This window comes from Podarcis raffonei, chromosome 6 (genome assembly GCF_027172205.1).
Source record: "Podarcis raffonei isolate rPodRaf1 chromosome 6, rPodRaf1.pri, whole genome shotgun sequence".
NCBI classification, from domain to species: domain Eukaryota; kingdom Metazoa; phylum Chordata; class Lepidosauria; order Squamata; family Lacertidae; genus Podarcis; species Podarcis raffonei.
The window spans coordinates 67,575,871-67,588,996 of NC_070607.1; the positions used below are offsets into that span (position 1 = coordinate 67,575,871).

At 44.1% G+C, this 13,126-nt stretch overlaps 1 protein-coding gene across 3 annotated transcripts in view; it reads left to right on the forward strand.

Annotated features, from left to right (window-relative positions):
- Nucleotides 1–13,126, forward strand: part of LOC128416244 (receptor-type tyrosine-protein phosphatase V-like) — a 65,777-nt gene that overhangs the window by 38,327 nt on the left and 14,324 nt on the right. For 2 of the 3 annotated variants that reach the window (XM_053393708.1, XM_053393710.1), the window contains exons 16-25: nucleotides 1,095–1,376; nucleotides 1,652–1,789; nucleotides 1,887–2,097; nucleotides 2,693–2,760; nucleotides 3,115–3,241; nucleotides 4,127–4,174; nucleotides 5,035–5,128; nucleotides 6,333–6,423; nucleotides 7,485–7,561; nucleotides 11,313–11,447. In XM_053393708.1, the coding sequence (XP_053249683.1) occupies nucleotides 1,095–1,376; nucleotides 1,652–1,789; nucleotides 1,887–2,097; nucleotides 2,693–2,760; nucleotides 3,115–3,241; nucleotides 4,127–4,174; nucleotides 5,035–5,128; nucleotides 6,333–6,423; nucleotides 7,485–7,561; nucleotides 11,313–11,447 (1,271 nt within the window). The remainder of the gene's footprint in view (nucleotides 1–1,094; nucleotides 1,377–1,651; nucleotides 1,790–1,886; nucleotides 2,098–2,692; nucleotides 2,761–3,114; nucleotides 3,242–4,126; nucleotides 4,175–5,034; nucleotides 5,129–6,332; nucleotides 6,424–7,484; nucleotides 7,562–11,312; nucleotides 11,448–13,126) is intronic. The other variant, XM_053393709.1, reaches the window with a different exon arrangement.

Here is a 13,126-nt window from a genome sequence, read left to right on the forward strand (position 1 = left end):
TGAGATTGCTCACTGCTTTCCCTTTAGTATAAAGGCTTTCTTAAACATACTCTTGGCTCTATCATTCCCTGAGGGGTTCTGGTGAATCTTTCATTCCTCCAGGAGAAAATCCAGAACTCTTTTCATCATAGGGCACTCTCATGCATCAAGCTTTGTGCTTGTCTGTCCCTTTTTAGTTACAGAAATCTTCACAATTTTGTTCCTTTTTTCATGGAGTTAACTTCACTCTTCTTATCAGTTAGGTAAATTTCCCCACTTGTTTTATGGGTTTGGTAGTGTCCTACTGCCTTTAGCCTTCAAAGTCTGTTGCTCTTGGTCATTTGTTAAATTTTGCTCTGCACCCGTCCCCTATATAGCAGTGGGGGAAGACAGAGCATGTGCATGCCTCACACCAGCTCTATAACAATTTGACAGATGTTTTAATATCATACAGAATGGGCTGAGAAATATGATGATAACAAAACAACAGCACCACTGATTTTTCATTTATAAAAGCCCCAATATTCAATCATTCCTCTTCTTTAAGTATCAGCAGCAATGTATGTTTCCTGTTGTTAGTGTCCTGAGGAACTCTCACCTATGTACTCCCCAGTGAAGACACAGAAGCAATTTGCTTCTATTCCCAAGAACAGTTGGGACCAAAAGAAGGAGATGTGAAAGGAGAACGAGAAACACTTACAAAACCCCCAAATATATATGTCTCCATGCAACAAACCTATAAATTATACTGCCCCATAGAATTTATGAACATCTTGCTTATCTGAGACAAACTGTTCAGGATATAGGATTCCGTCCTTCCCAACTAGGCCTCACCTTCTGTCCTAGGCCTGATCACCACAGCAACAACTGTGGGATGAAGAAGAACTACTCCCTTCTGTAACTCAAGGACCATATCCCAAGGTGGTGTAGGGGAATCTGTTGCAACCATTAGTCACCCTACATTGCGTCCGTGTGTCTTGATGTGCTGAGGGCAGTGCCCCCCAGAAAAACGCACCCAGGGCCTCTACAGCCCACCCCATGCTGTGCTGGATGTGTGGTCATCACAGAGACAGCCAAGCTGTGCCTCCTCAAGTTTTTGTGTTGTGTCTCTCCAGAGCCCACACAAGTGAAGGACCCACAGTGTCTGCCTGACAGCACAAGTATATTTCTGAACTGGACCATCCCTGAGGGTGATATCGAGTCTTATAAGCTGACAACGAAGAAGTTTCCCCAAGGAAGCCAGCAGCAGCCTGTGCTTCCTTTGGCTGTTTCCAGGGCTGACGTCACTCTGACAGAACTGTCCTCAAACACTTCCTATCAAATCAGCGTTAGTGCTGTGGGCAGAAATGGCATCGCAGGCCCAGCTGTGACACTGCTCTGCAATACATCTGTGGAAGGTATGTGTCTTCCAGGGTCTCTGTTGCCACAGGTTGAAAGTGCCATAACTTAGTGGTTGAGCAATAGGTTTGGATACAGAAGGTCACAGGCAGTGGCAGATCCTGGTAGATCCTGGGTGCAGTAGGGCAACTAGGTGAGGTTGCACAGACAGGATAGGGGGGCAGTTGAAGAGATGTGAAACACTGAGCATTTGAAATATGTTATTTAAACTTTTTATTTATATGTACACCTGCTGGTGACACCCTAATACCTCTTCCTTTCTGGCTTTCCAAAGCAGTTCTCCCGCCTCCTGTGCGAATGGACACCCCCCAGTTTGACGCCAGTTCTAGAGTCATCATCTCCCCTGAAATGTTCAGCGAGGAAAATGGCCTCATAGAGTATTATGGAGTTGTTGCCACCACTAATGAGTCTTGTAAGTATCTGCAACCACCATGGGCCATCCTTGTGAGGGGATTCATGATGCCCCCCATGATCATAACATTGTAGTGCTTCCCTCTCTGTATCTCCAGTGTTGAGGCCCACCCAAGACATCATCTCCCGCACATGGTATGACCACTATTACGGGCAGGAAGACTCTTACTTGGCTCTGTTGGTGCCAAACCCATTTCGTTTCAATGACAGCACCAGTCCCAAGGCCTGGCCAGTGACAGTGGGTGCAGATGAATGCAGCCGCTCTCGAAAGACCTGCAATGGAAAGCTGAAAAAAGATTCACAGTACAGGTAAGAGCATAAGAAAGTGCCTAAACAGAACACTAAAGGCCTATCTGTTCCAGCACAAAGCCATGTTCCTTGGTTCACTTGGGAAGCTCACAAGCAGGCATGATGAAAATGTTCCATCACCAGATCCACAAGGATCTGCTAATCAAAAATATACTGCAGCCTTCTCGTTACTCTTGACCATTGACCATGCTGGCTGGGGTGGATGGGAGCTGTGGTCCAATAACATCTGGAGGACATCCTGTTGCAGAAGGCTGGTAGACTGTTTCTGCACATGGAGGTGTGAAATTAGGCAAGCTTAACTTGGAACAAACTAAGCTCATTCTTAAGTCTTATGAATCATTGCATAGTTGTTTCAGCTCTGAAAGTGCTATAGGAATAAAATTTACCACTCAGGAAAATGAATAGAATAGTATAGAATAGTGGCTGATACAGCACTGAGTCATCCTTTATATCTCAGTGTAATGCACCTTGAGGAGTCATTGGAAAAATAAGGGGCAGGAAAAGAACCATTTACACTGCTGAACTATTTGGAGGGAAGGTGAGGTATAAATGTAATGAATAAATGCATAAAATTCTCCATTTTGTTCTGTTACAGGTTCAGCATTGCTGCCTTCACCAGATATAGTCAACAGGCTCCTAAAGTGTCATTCACAGCATTCTCAGGTGAAACATGTCTCTTCATCTGGTTGCATTCTGGATTAATTAAGCCTCTAGTTTCTTAGCCAATTTCACTAGGTCCTTTTTGGCACCTCCTGTGTATCTTTCAAAATGATGAACAGTACAATCCTACACATGTCTATTCAGAAGTGTACAGGAGTGCAGCCTCCTTCACAATCGTATTAATATGTTAATCATGATGCTTCCTGAACAGTGAAGTGGTGGGTGGCAGGAATCCCTGGTGAGTGCCATATGTGTGATAGATCTCCATGTAAGGGATATTCTCATGGCTACCTAAACCTCTGGGTAGAAAGGGAGGAGTCTCATATAAACTGTACCTTTCATTGTCTTTGTGTTCAGCGGCAGACACCTCAGTAGCCTCTGCTGCTTTATCTGCTCCAGTTGTGGCTGGGATCATTATGGGATTCCTCGTGACAGTCACAGCAATTGCTGGATGGGTCTACTGGAAACATCTGAGAGCAAGGAGGTGAGGACAATTGCAGGGGTTGCTGCTTTGGAAGGAATGATACAATGCAGGATTTTAGTATTTGGAGCTTGCTTGGAAATCAGCTGGCAAACATTGAGTAAATCTCGGGTGCTTCCAGAAAAGAGCCTTCTTGCATTTTTTTGGTCTTCGCTTTCCTGTTTTTTGTTGCATGTGGAATTCACTAATCCAGGCTTCCTCAACCTCAGCCCTCCAGATGTTTTGAGACTACAATTCCCATTATCCCTGACCACTGGTCCTGCTAGCTAGGGATCATGGGAGTTGTAGGCCAAAAACATCTGGCGGGCCGAGGTTGAGGAAGCCTGCATGACTAATCCTTCCGAATCACAAATTCCTTTTATGGCTTTTGTTTTTGCTACCATGCTACCATTTCCCATCTACATCAATGAGCATGATGGGATATAGCTGGATTTGTCTTACCTCTTCCTCCCATATTCCCTCCCACTGAAAATTGCTTTCTTTTTGAGCACAAAATGGCCCTAGATAGACTCACTGAATGTTTCTAAAATACACACATTCATAATATCCAACAGGTGAGAAACTATGGGCAGGTTTCAGCTAACAATTCCCACTAGAAGAAACACATGCAAGGACTTCCACCATCCCTGGCACCCCCCTATTGACGGGGGGGGGAGGGGAAACCCCAGGGCAGTGCACAAGGCAAGGAAAGGGGTGGGGATCATTCCATCTGGCAGTGACAGAATAATCAACATCGTGTGACATTGAAAATGCCCCCTGTACCCCAAGCACATATAGAAGTTTGGGAACACATATAGTTCTCCCCTTAGGTGGGAGAGTCAGTAGTAAAGAAGATGCTTGTCTCCCCACTAGGAATTAACCACCTACATGTATGTGCCTTGCTTTCAGAATGAAAAAGGGTAACATCCCCCAAGAAATGGCCACCTACAGCCCAAGGTGAGTGAAGCTACTCTTGTGTCTCCCCTGCTCACTTAGTGTCATCTTCTGCCACAGCATAGGCAACAAGCCAGGCTTTGGGGCAGGAGGAGTTGTGGGTCTGGCCATTCCAGTCTATCCTGGCAAGGAGTTGTTGTGGCACCAGCTCTCCCTCTAAGGGCTCATCACGTGAGATTTCAGCTTGCTCTAGGCTGAGCTGGTTTTACTTCTATGTTAGTCCCAGACAATGAGGCAAAACATTTAAATAAACAACTTCCTTCCCACCTCTTGTCCTGCAAGGGGATTCCTGTAGGGATGGGTGAATCTTCTTTTTTTATGTAATATACCATAATGCATTTGGGTATGCTCTTTTCAGTAATATATGAATCTATATGCACAATTTCCCCTGGCATGTGCATTTTGTGTTAGAATTCCTGCATGTTACTTGGCTGGACATGTTATTTGGCTGGAGAACTGCATTTCAAAATTCAGAGAAGGGTGACTTTCCCCAAAGGATGGCTCTGTTTCAGTTCATATATTATTTCAGAATGTGTATTAGGTAGATAAGCATTTCTCCCCCATGCTTAGATTCATGCCATACCTTGAAACTGAAGTCATTGTGAATTCTCTTTTCAAACAATGGGCTGATATCCTCCTTTGACTACTATAACAGTTTGCCATACGCCTGCTGATATACCGGTAACTTCTATTACAAAAGAATGTTTCTTGTTTGTAATTTGAGACTTATCGGAAAGGAACCTGAATTTTACCTAACTTGTTGTGTATGTACATTGAACCACTCTCTCGGTATCTTCATTCTGCCTAAAGGAGGATCCCTGCACAGCGCTCCTCTCTCTTATGTGCATCTTTATTTCTTGCAGAAATACTCACCGGCCAATCCCCATACAGAGCTTCAGGCAATATTATGAGACAAGGGCAGCAAATTCCAATCATGGCTTCTCTCAGGACTTTGAGGTAAGTGTCCCCCTCTTCTTCAAAGTTAATCCAGGCTGACTGTGAGGCCACGGTCAGACATCATCATTGAATGCAGGCTGCAGAAATTTGCCATTTTCGTGCTTTTATTAGAGCTAAATTTCACTACCTATGAAATATCCATCGAAACCAAGGCAGGTGAGCATGAAATGTTTCTCATCTCCTCCCAAATCAACATAATACTGAGTAGCGTGCAGTCTCCTCTTCTTGTTACTAGTAGGTGCTAGTTAACCTAGAAGGAGGAATATTTCTCTGCCAGCATGTGCTGAATACTATAAATTCAGGCAGAAGAGAGGCTATGTTCATGGCACCCCCAACCACCACTATACAGTGGTACCTTGGAAGTCGAACGGAATCCGTTCCGGAAGTCCGTTCAACTTCCAAAACGTTCAGAAACCAAGACGCGGCTTCTGATTGGCTGCAGGAAGCTCCTGCAGCCAATTGGAAGCCACGGAAGCCCCGTCAGATGTTCGGGTTCCAAAGAACATTCACAAACCGGAACACTCACTCCAAGTTTGCGGCGTTCAGGATCCAATATACGTCTGTAGCTTCAAATATCAGTTTAAACAATGGTCAAACCAGAAGAGACCAAGGTTTTAAAATAAATTCAGATAAAACCAAAATGTTGGTTAAAGACATGGATGATCAGTAAAAAAAATTGTTAGAAAAAATGTCTGGTTTGAAAATATGTAAAAAAAAAGTAAGATATTTGGGATTCTGGCTGACAGCAAGAAATTGCAATGTATTTGAAAAAAAATTATATTAAATTGTGGAAAGAGGTTAAGAAAGAGTTGGAGATTGAGGAGAGAATGAAGCTTTCCCTGCTAGGTAGAATTTCAGCCACTAAAATGAATTTATTGCCCAGGATGCTGTTTTTATTCCAATAAATCCCAATTGTAAACAATTCAGACTGTTTCAAAGAATGGAAAAACGATATTTCTAAATTTATTTGGCAGGTGGGAAAGCCAAATAAATTGGCTTTCTCTGACCTTGATACCAGACTTGAATGTGGTTTGTTTTAATTGTGATAATCTTTTGTAAGCTGCTTTGAGAGCTTCTCAGGCCATAAAGCCGGGAGATAAATATTCTAAACAAATAATAAATCCCCTTCTCTATGAGATTGGCACCTGACTCAAACTGACATAGGGGATCTTGCTGATAAAAGTTTCTTCCTTCTGTCCCACAGGAGCTGAAGGAAGTAGGGAAAGAGCAGCCAAAAACGGAAGCTGAACTGCCTGCTAACGTCTCCAAGAATCGATATCCTCATGTTCTACCATGTAAGTTCTGGACAGAATTATGTATAGCTAATTTGTCCCCTCTTCCTAGTTGGGTTATCTTGGCAAACTCCCTTCTCTGGTTGGCTTCATGCATTTTACAAATCTATTGGATGTTGCAGTTTTAGCCATTTCCTGTCCCATGAATTGTAACAGAGCTGAAAGACGGTTGGCTACACCTTCATGCAACTTTTAGCCCCTGCTCCCCTTCCTCATCTTTTTGCCCTTTCCCCTGCTTTACACCCCACCTCCTGAACAAGTCCCCTCTGCGGTAAATCCCACTACGATGTGCCTGCATGTGTGTGAGTGTGACCATGTGTGAGTTGTATGCCTGGTGAATGTGTGGTGGAGTGAATGTGTGTGTGATCTGTACATGTGAAGTGTGCATACTGATTGATTGATTATTTAATTTCTGTACCGCTTAATGGTCGGCATCCATCTGTGTCAGGAGGAGTGTGGTCAAGCTGTTGGAAGGTTGTAACACCTGCTGTGGCTGTAGAGACCAATGCGGGAGAGACATGTTTTGTTGCAGCTGGGGCAGATGAAGGTATCCGGTTGTGCTGCTGCAGATGCACCAACTCTGAGCTTATCCCAGCCATCATGCCCCCTCTGGTCACTGCTGTGGATACACGACCTGACAGCTTGTCTCCAGCCACTGTGGCCGTCTGCAAGGGATTCCCACACAGTGGGGTTAATGTTGCCAACCTTCACATCACACAAAAAGCAGAGAATTGGCTAAACTCTTCCAAAGGGCTGCCAAGTTGCAACCTGGAGAATCTGATTTCACCTTTGTCTTCTGTGTACCTTCTTCCTTTGCGTGCTGTAAAGGAATATTACAGTCCTTTGCAAACAGAAAGATCAGAGGAGAGGAGCACTTACCTCAAAATCCTAAGAGAAGCCACAATTGGAATTTGCTGCCCTTGTCTCATAATATTTCCTGAAACTCTGTATGGGGATTGTCCGGTGGGTAAAGATGCACATCAGAGAGAGCAGTGAATTTATATTGGTTTATATGTATTAGCAACTTTGTGTTTAATGTAACATTTTAATATGTTATTGTGCAGATGATTACTCCCGAGTGAAGCTGAGCCTGCTGGATGAAGAACCACATTCTGACTACATCAATGCCAACTTTGTGCCAGTGAGTTCTTTGAATACTTCTGTAACCTTACTGGCATCTCATAGGAAGGTGCAGGGTGTTAGGGCACCTGCAGCAAGATCTTCACTTATGATTTCACACAGGAATGAAACCTAGATCTCAGGAGGCCTGGTTGACCATTAGAATACTCTGCAAAGTTGGGAACAAGATTTATTTATTTATTTATTTATTTATTGAATTTGCATCACTATAGCTTCAGTTAGGACACAGCAGGTATATCTTGTGAAGCAAATAGACATTTCTAATAATTTTATACTGTCACTATATTATTAGAGTCTTTGGTTTCTATGGAATGATAGAAAACCCAGCTTTTCTTTTCTTTTCGGTAAGTAGGAAGGTAATACGAAGATAGACAAGGATAAAAGGAAAACAAAAGATGGGGAGGATGGGTCAACTGAGCAAGGTGTCAGAATATCATAACTTCCACATGAGTGTAAACATGGTCTAAAAGCGGACTCAGGCATGGACACCATGTTTTCCTCAGTCCAAATTTACTATAGTCCATCTCTAGGCAAAGGCAGGCATAAGAGCAGAAGAGAAGCCACAGATGTCTCTCAGCTGCAAGATGGGCCTGGCTTCATGAACTGACAAAAACAGATGAAAGTCTTGCCACCCACCTGCAGCTTCAGGGGGGCTGTCTACTTTTAAAATTTTTAAATCACCATATGAACATTCACACATTTATATGCATCCTCTTTTAATTTCTTAATAAAACCTTACCAGTTCAAAACCGCTCTGGGGATTGAAACTGGGTAATATGTCCTAGTGACTTTGCAGGGGCCAGCCAATCACCACCATGTGCGGCTAGCTTCTTCTTCAGACTTGCAGAGCTGTTTTCCCCAGAACATGTTTGGGTTTGGACTGAATGGAGCAAGGGCACTCCCTGAGCAGCCCCATTGCTCTAAAACTTTCACTTGTCTTTCCTCTTTCTCCTGCTATTTACAGCTGCATATTAAAGAGCTTGGATGTTTCCCTTATGCCTCTCTGGTGATTTATCCAGGTAATGGCTAGAAAGCGCATCTTTATGTGTGTGCATGCAGCACTTGTATTTGCACACCCAAGTCTGCCTTGTGTGTACATGGTATGCGTGCATAATAGCACAGCAGTCATGTTTGCATGCTTGTGTAAGAACACTGTGCATCATTTGCACGTTAACATCTAAAGTTAGAAAAGAAGCCTTTTTAGCACAAGAGCACCTGTGTCTCCTTTGCAGGCTGCATTGGCTAAAAAGTGTGAGCCTGGCTGGCCGCTCCTGGAAACACAATACTGGAGGAGATGATCTGTCTGATCTGACAAGGCTCTTTTTGTATTTGTAAAAATGTGAGCAGCGGCAGGCAGTGGCAGATACGGCAAAGGTGGCAGCCTCTCTTTTGCTAAACAATCTGTGCAACTGCTCATTCCTGGCAGCCCCTCTTTTACTGAAAAATTGTTCACCACGTATGGAGAAGGGATGCTAGATACAGAGGACCAGAGGGCTAAGGGACAAAGGAGATCGGAGGCTAAACATTTCACATTCCTTTTAGTTTGGTTTGGGTTTGTTTGCTGTCAATACAAAGCATTGCTGGGGGACAGTGCATGGAGATGAGGGTTTTTATTATTATATTTATTTCTACCTTGCCTTTTCCCCAGACAGGGACTCAAGGTGGCTCACAGATGAAATAGGAACAGCTAAAAACATAGGGGAGAAATTGTTTTTTAAAAGCAATGAAACCCTAATAGAATATATTAGGAGTGTGCAGAGCAAGGAGCGAGCAAGTGCTGGCTGGGTGACCATTCAGCAAGGGGGCCATGGATGTGGTGGCAAGGCCAGGCAGGGCTCTGGGGCAGGGAAGGACGGGGAGCCGGGGATGGGGCCCGTCAGGATACACCTGGGTACGACGGAGATCCCTGTTGAAGCTGGCACCTGTGTGTCACCTCCTCAAAATTGTGTGCCTGGGGTCACGCTCCCCTTGCCCCTCCCATGCTGCTCCCCTGCCTGTGACCCTCCAAATGTTGATGGATTCTATCTGCTATCAGCCATCACCCAACATAGCCAATGATCAGAGATTATGGAAGCTGTAGTCCCAAAAATATCTGCAGGGCCACAGTTTCCCCATCCCAAGTGTAGTGACTTCTGCTGAGAAGGTACCTTCTTCACTTCAGCTCTCTGTAGCATATTGTAGCATGCATCATGAGTGGCTTGAGTGTGTTAATAGCGCAGGCATGGGGTAGTGCATTGAGAAATCTTTCTTAGATTTTCAGGTTGAGCTATCTGATTTTCCGGTTTCTTCAAGCCCAGTGAGGTGGCATTCTATGAACTTGCATTCCTTAAGAGAGCCAGTGTAGTGTAGTGGTTAAGAGAGGTGGACTCATAATCTGGTGAACCAGGTTCGCGTCTCCGCTCCTCCACATGCAGCTGCTGGGTGACCTTGGGCTAGTCACACTTCTCTGAAGTCTCTCAGCCCCACTCACCTCACAGAGTGTTTGTTGTGGGGGAGGAAGGGAAAGGAGAATGTTAGCCGCTTGAGACTCCTTCGGGTAGTGATAAAGCGGGATATCAAATCCAAACTCTTCTTAAGCATGTAGGACTGTGCCTACTGCATTCTGTGGCTTGGAGAATGTGAGATCACCTGAGGAAGCCAGTGGGCCTTTCCTTCACTCTAGAAGAGCCCACAGACCACATTAATCCAAGACTTTTTACGGGTTTCTTGAAAAGACCATCTTTGATCTCTATTGACTCCCTGTGTCCTGAGCTGAATGTTGTGCATAGCATATGGAATGTAGAAGCATTTTGGATCTTGAGCCTTTTAAGGTGTGATGCTATCCTACAGATCCACTGACTGAGGGGTATTAGAAAATGTGGCTCTACCAGCAAAGATGGAGTTACCAGCATGGTATGGTAACTCCCAGTGACACAAGTGGAGTTTTCCACCAGCTTGTCTGTAGTCCTGGTGTATGACAGGGGTGAACATAGGATTGTGTGGCTCACTGTGTTTCTCCTCCGTTATTAGAAGGGTTTAAAACTTGCTGTTTAAAAATAATGGGGGAAAGGTGCCGTAAGGAATGTGCAACAATATTATTGTAGGATGGAGAATTAAACCTCTATAACTTTGCTGCAGCAGAAGGATGACTCAGAATGTACTCAGTTTGAATCTATACAGCTAAACATCAGTACCTCCATCTGTTAATAATTGGTTACATGAGAAGTTTATTTGGTTATGTTCATAAATAAGCATGCAAGATATAAATGAACGTCACAACCAGTGTTGTCCAAAATATTCGGAGCTGGCCAAGTTGGTGAAGGCTGCTGTGTAGCATAAATGCATTCCAAACAGATCTGAAACACTGTTAAATGTTTTGGATGACAACAACAAGAAGTTTATTATTTATACCCTGCCCATGCTGGCTGGGGCTGATGGGAGTTGTAGTCCAAAACATCTGGAAGGGCCAAGTTGGTTAAGGCTGCTGTGAGGAAATAGCAAGCATCTGCAAGACCATAACCACAACCATCCAAAACAAGTCAAGCTTAAAACTCATCCTATTGCTTTCAGCAGGACTTGGTCAGCACTGACATTTGCTGGATTGTGCCCAAAGTTCTTTCAAATTGTAAACTAAACTATGCTCTATTTTTAAAAAAACAAAAAACAAAAAAAAACCACAATACAGAGTCATTAAACCAGATCAATACTGTATGCTTTCCTTGGTTCAAGAAAAGCATTCTGCGATTGCTAATTCTGCTCATTCATTCTTTCAGGGTTACAACTCCCCGCAGGAGTTCATTGCCACACAGGGGCCCCTGAAAAAGACCCTGGATGATTTCTGGCGGCTCGTCTGGGAGCAGCACATCTGCACCATTGTCATGCTGACCGTGGGCATGGAGAATGGACGGGTAGGTCTGATGGAAGCCCCTACTGTAGGGGCGGGGTCCCCCTTTTCAATCCATATAGGCCTCTTTCCCTTCTTGGCCAACTTCCAGGGGCCACATGGCAGAGGTGGGCGGGGCTAGAAGCAGAAGCAGGTGGAGCAATCAATGTTAATTTACTCTTGCCCCCTTCCATATCCTCCACCCCAATAAACAAGAAGCAGAAATGCATATTCTAGCCAAGTAGAAACACACAAAGCAGGGCCCATGGAAGAAGGGACTTGCCTGGGGAAAGATCTGGGGGGGGGGGCCAGATAGAGAAACGTGGAGGGCCACATTCAGCCCCTGGCCTGAGGTTCCACATCCCTGCCCCACTGTATATGGTCCAGGGAACAAGAGTTTTGCAGCATGGTAGCATAAGTGCCCCTTGCACAGGCAGTGGGAGAGTCTTGATGGCCACTCGGGACCAATACTTCTTTCCATCAGTATTGTCAGAGGCCTGTTGCTTTATATCTAGTGGAAGGGAATGCTGAGGGCCAAAAGTAGATATATGAAAATGTGTGTAACAAAACAAAAAAAATGTAATGCAGACTTGGGAGGCTTTGATCTTGAGTGAAGGATCAGTGCCTCACCCTTTACCCACCAGACATTTCCCCACTCAGAATCATCCCCAGCAGTTTCTGCCCCCTCGGAAGCAGAAAAGCACGGTAACAATTGAGATCTTGTGCATATAAGCTAAGAGTCCAGCATTTCTAATTGCCTGAGTTAACATCTTTTTGCGGGTGGTAGCTGATCAAAAATTTATAAACTTTTCTTAAATAATGAATGTTAAGAAAAAAGCAAATTAAAGGCTAGGCTACATGATTAAAATTAGAAGAACCTATTGGCCAATGGGAATACCCAGAAGTATAGGAATGATTTATTATTGCTTGCCAGCTGAAGAGAAAGTTAACAACTGTGGTATATTACTACCACAGGTTGACACATAATCATAGCCCAGTGTGCAGGAAATGTGGGACTGATGCTGGTTTTGCTTCATGGTAAAGATCTATGGGAGAGAGAAAATAATGAAAGCATTTTAATTGCTACTGCTGCTATTGTATCCTGCTGTGCCTCCAAAACAAGAGCCCAGGACAGCTAACAATGATCAAACCACTACAAGTCGCCAAATATAACTATAAAATATCCATAAAAACTGACCGATCAGCACAAAACAATCTGCAACTGGTATTAAAACAATCTAATTCAATCATTCATTTAAATAGTGACATAATAACAAGCTAAGATTTGTAACTCAATCCCATTCTTTTTATTTATTTTTACTGTGCTGCTTACTCACACAAAAATGCCGAGGTCAAAAAAGGGAGAACTCCTCCCATCTTGTGTGGTTACTTTTAACAAGCATACTTTGGAAGTCAATGACGTCCGGGCGTCCGGCACACTTCCGCTGCGCTCTGGTCTTCCCCCCTGGGACCTTTGACTCAGCAGAGCGTAAAACACAGCGGAACAGAAGCTTGAACGTTCTTCGTGTGATGGCAATAATTCAGGCTGAAACGCAGCAGTCTCCTTATCTTTAAAGTCTTTATTCCTTAGCAAAACACAACAGCAATAAATCTCCTGCCTGGCGACAGTTCGCACATGGCTGCTGCTCTCCACGGAGCAAACACACACACAGACTGAGAGAACACAGTAAAACCCTCCCTTCA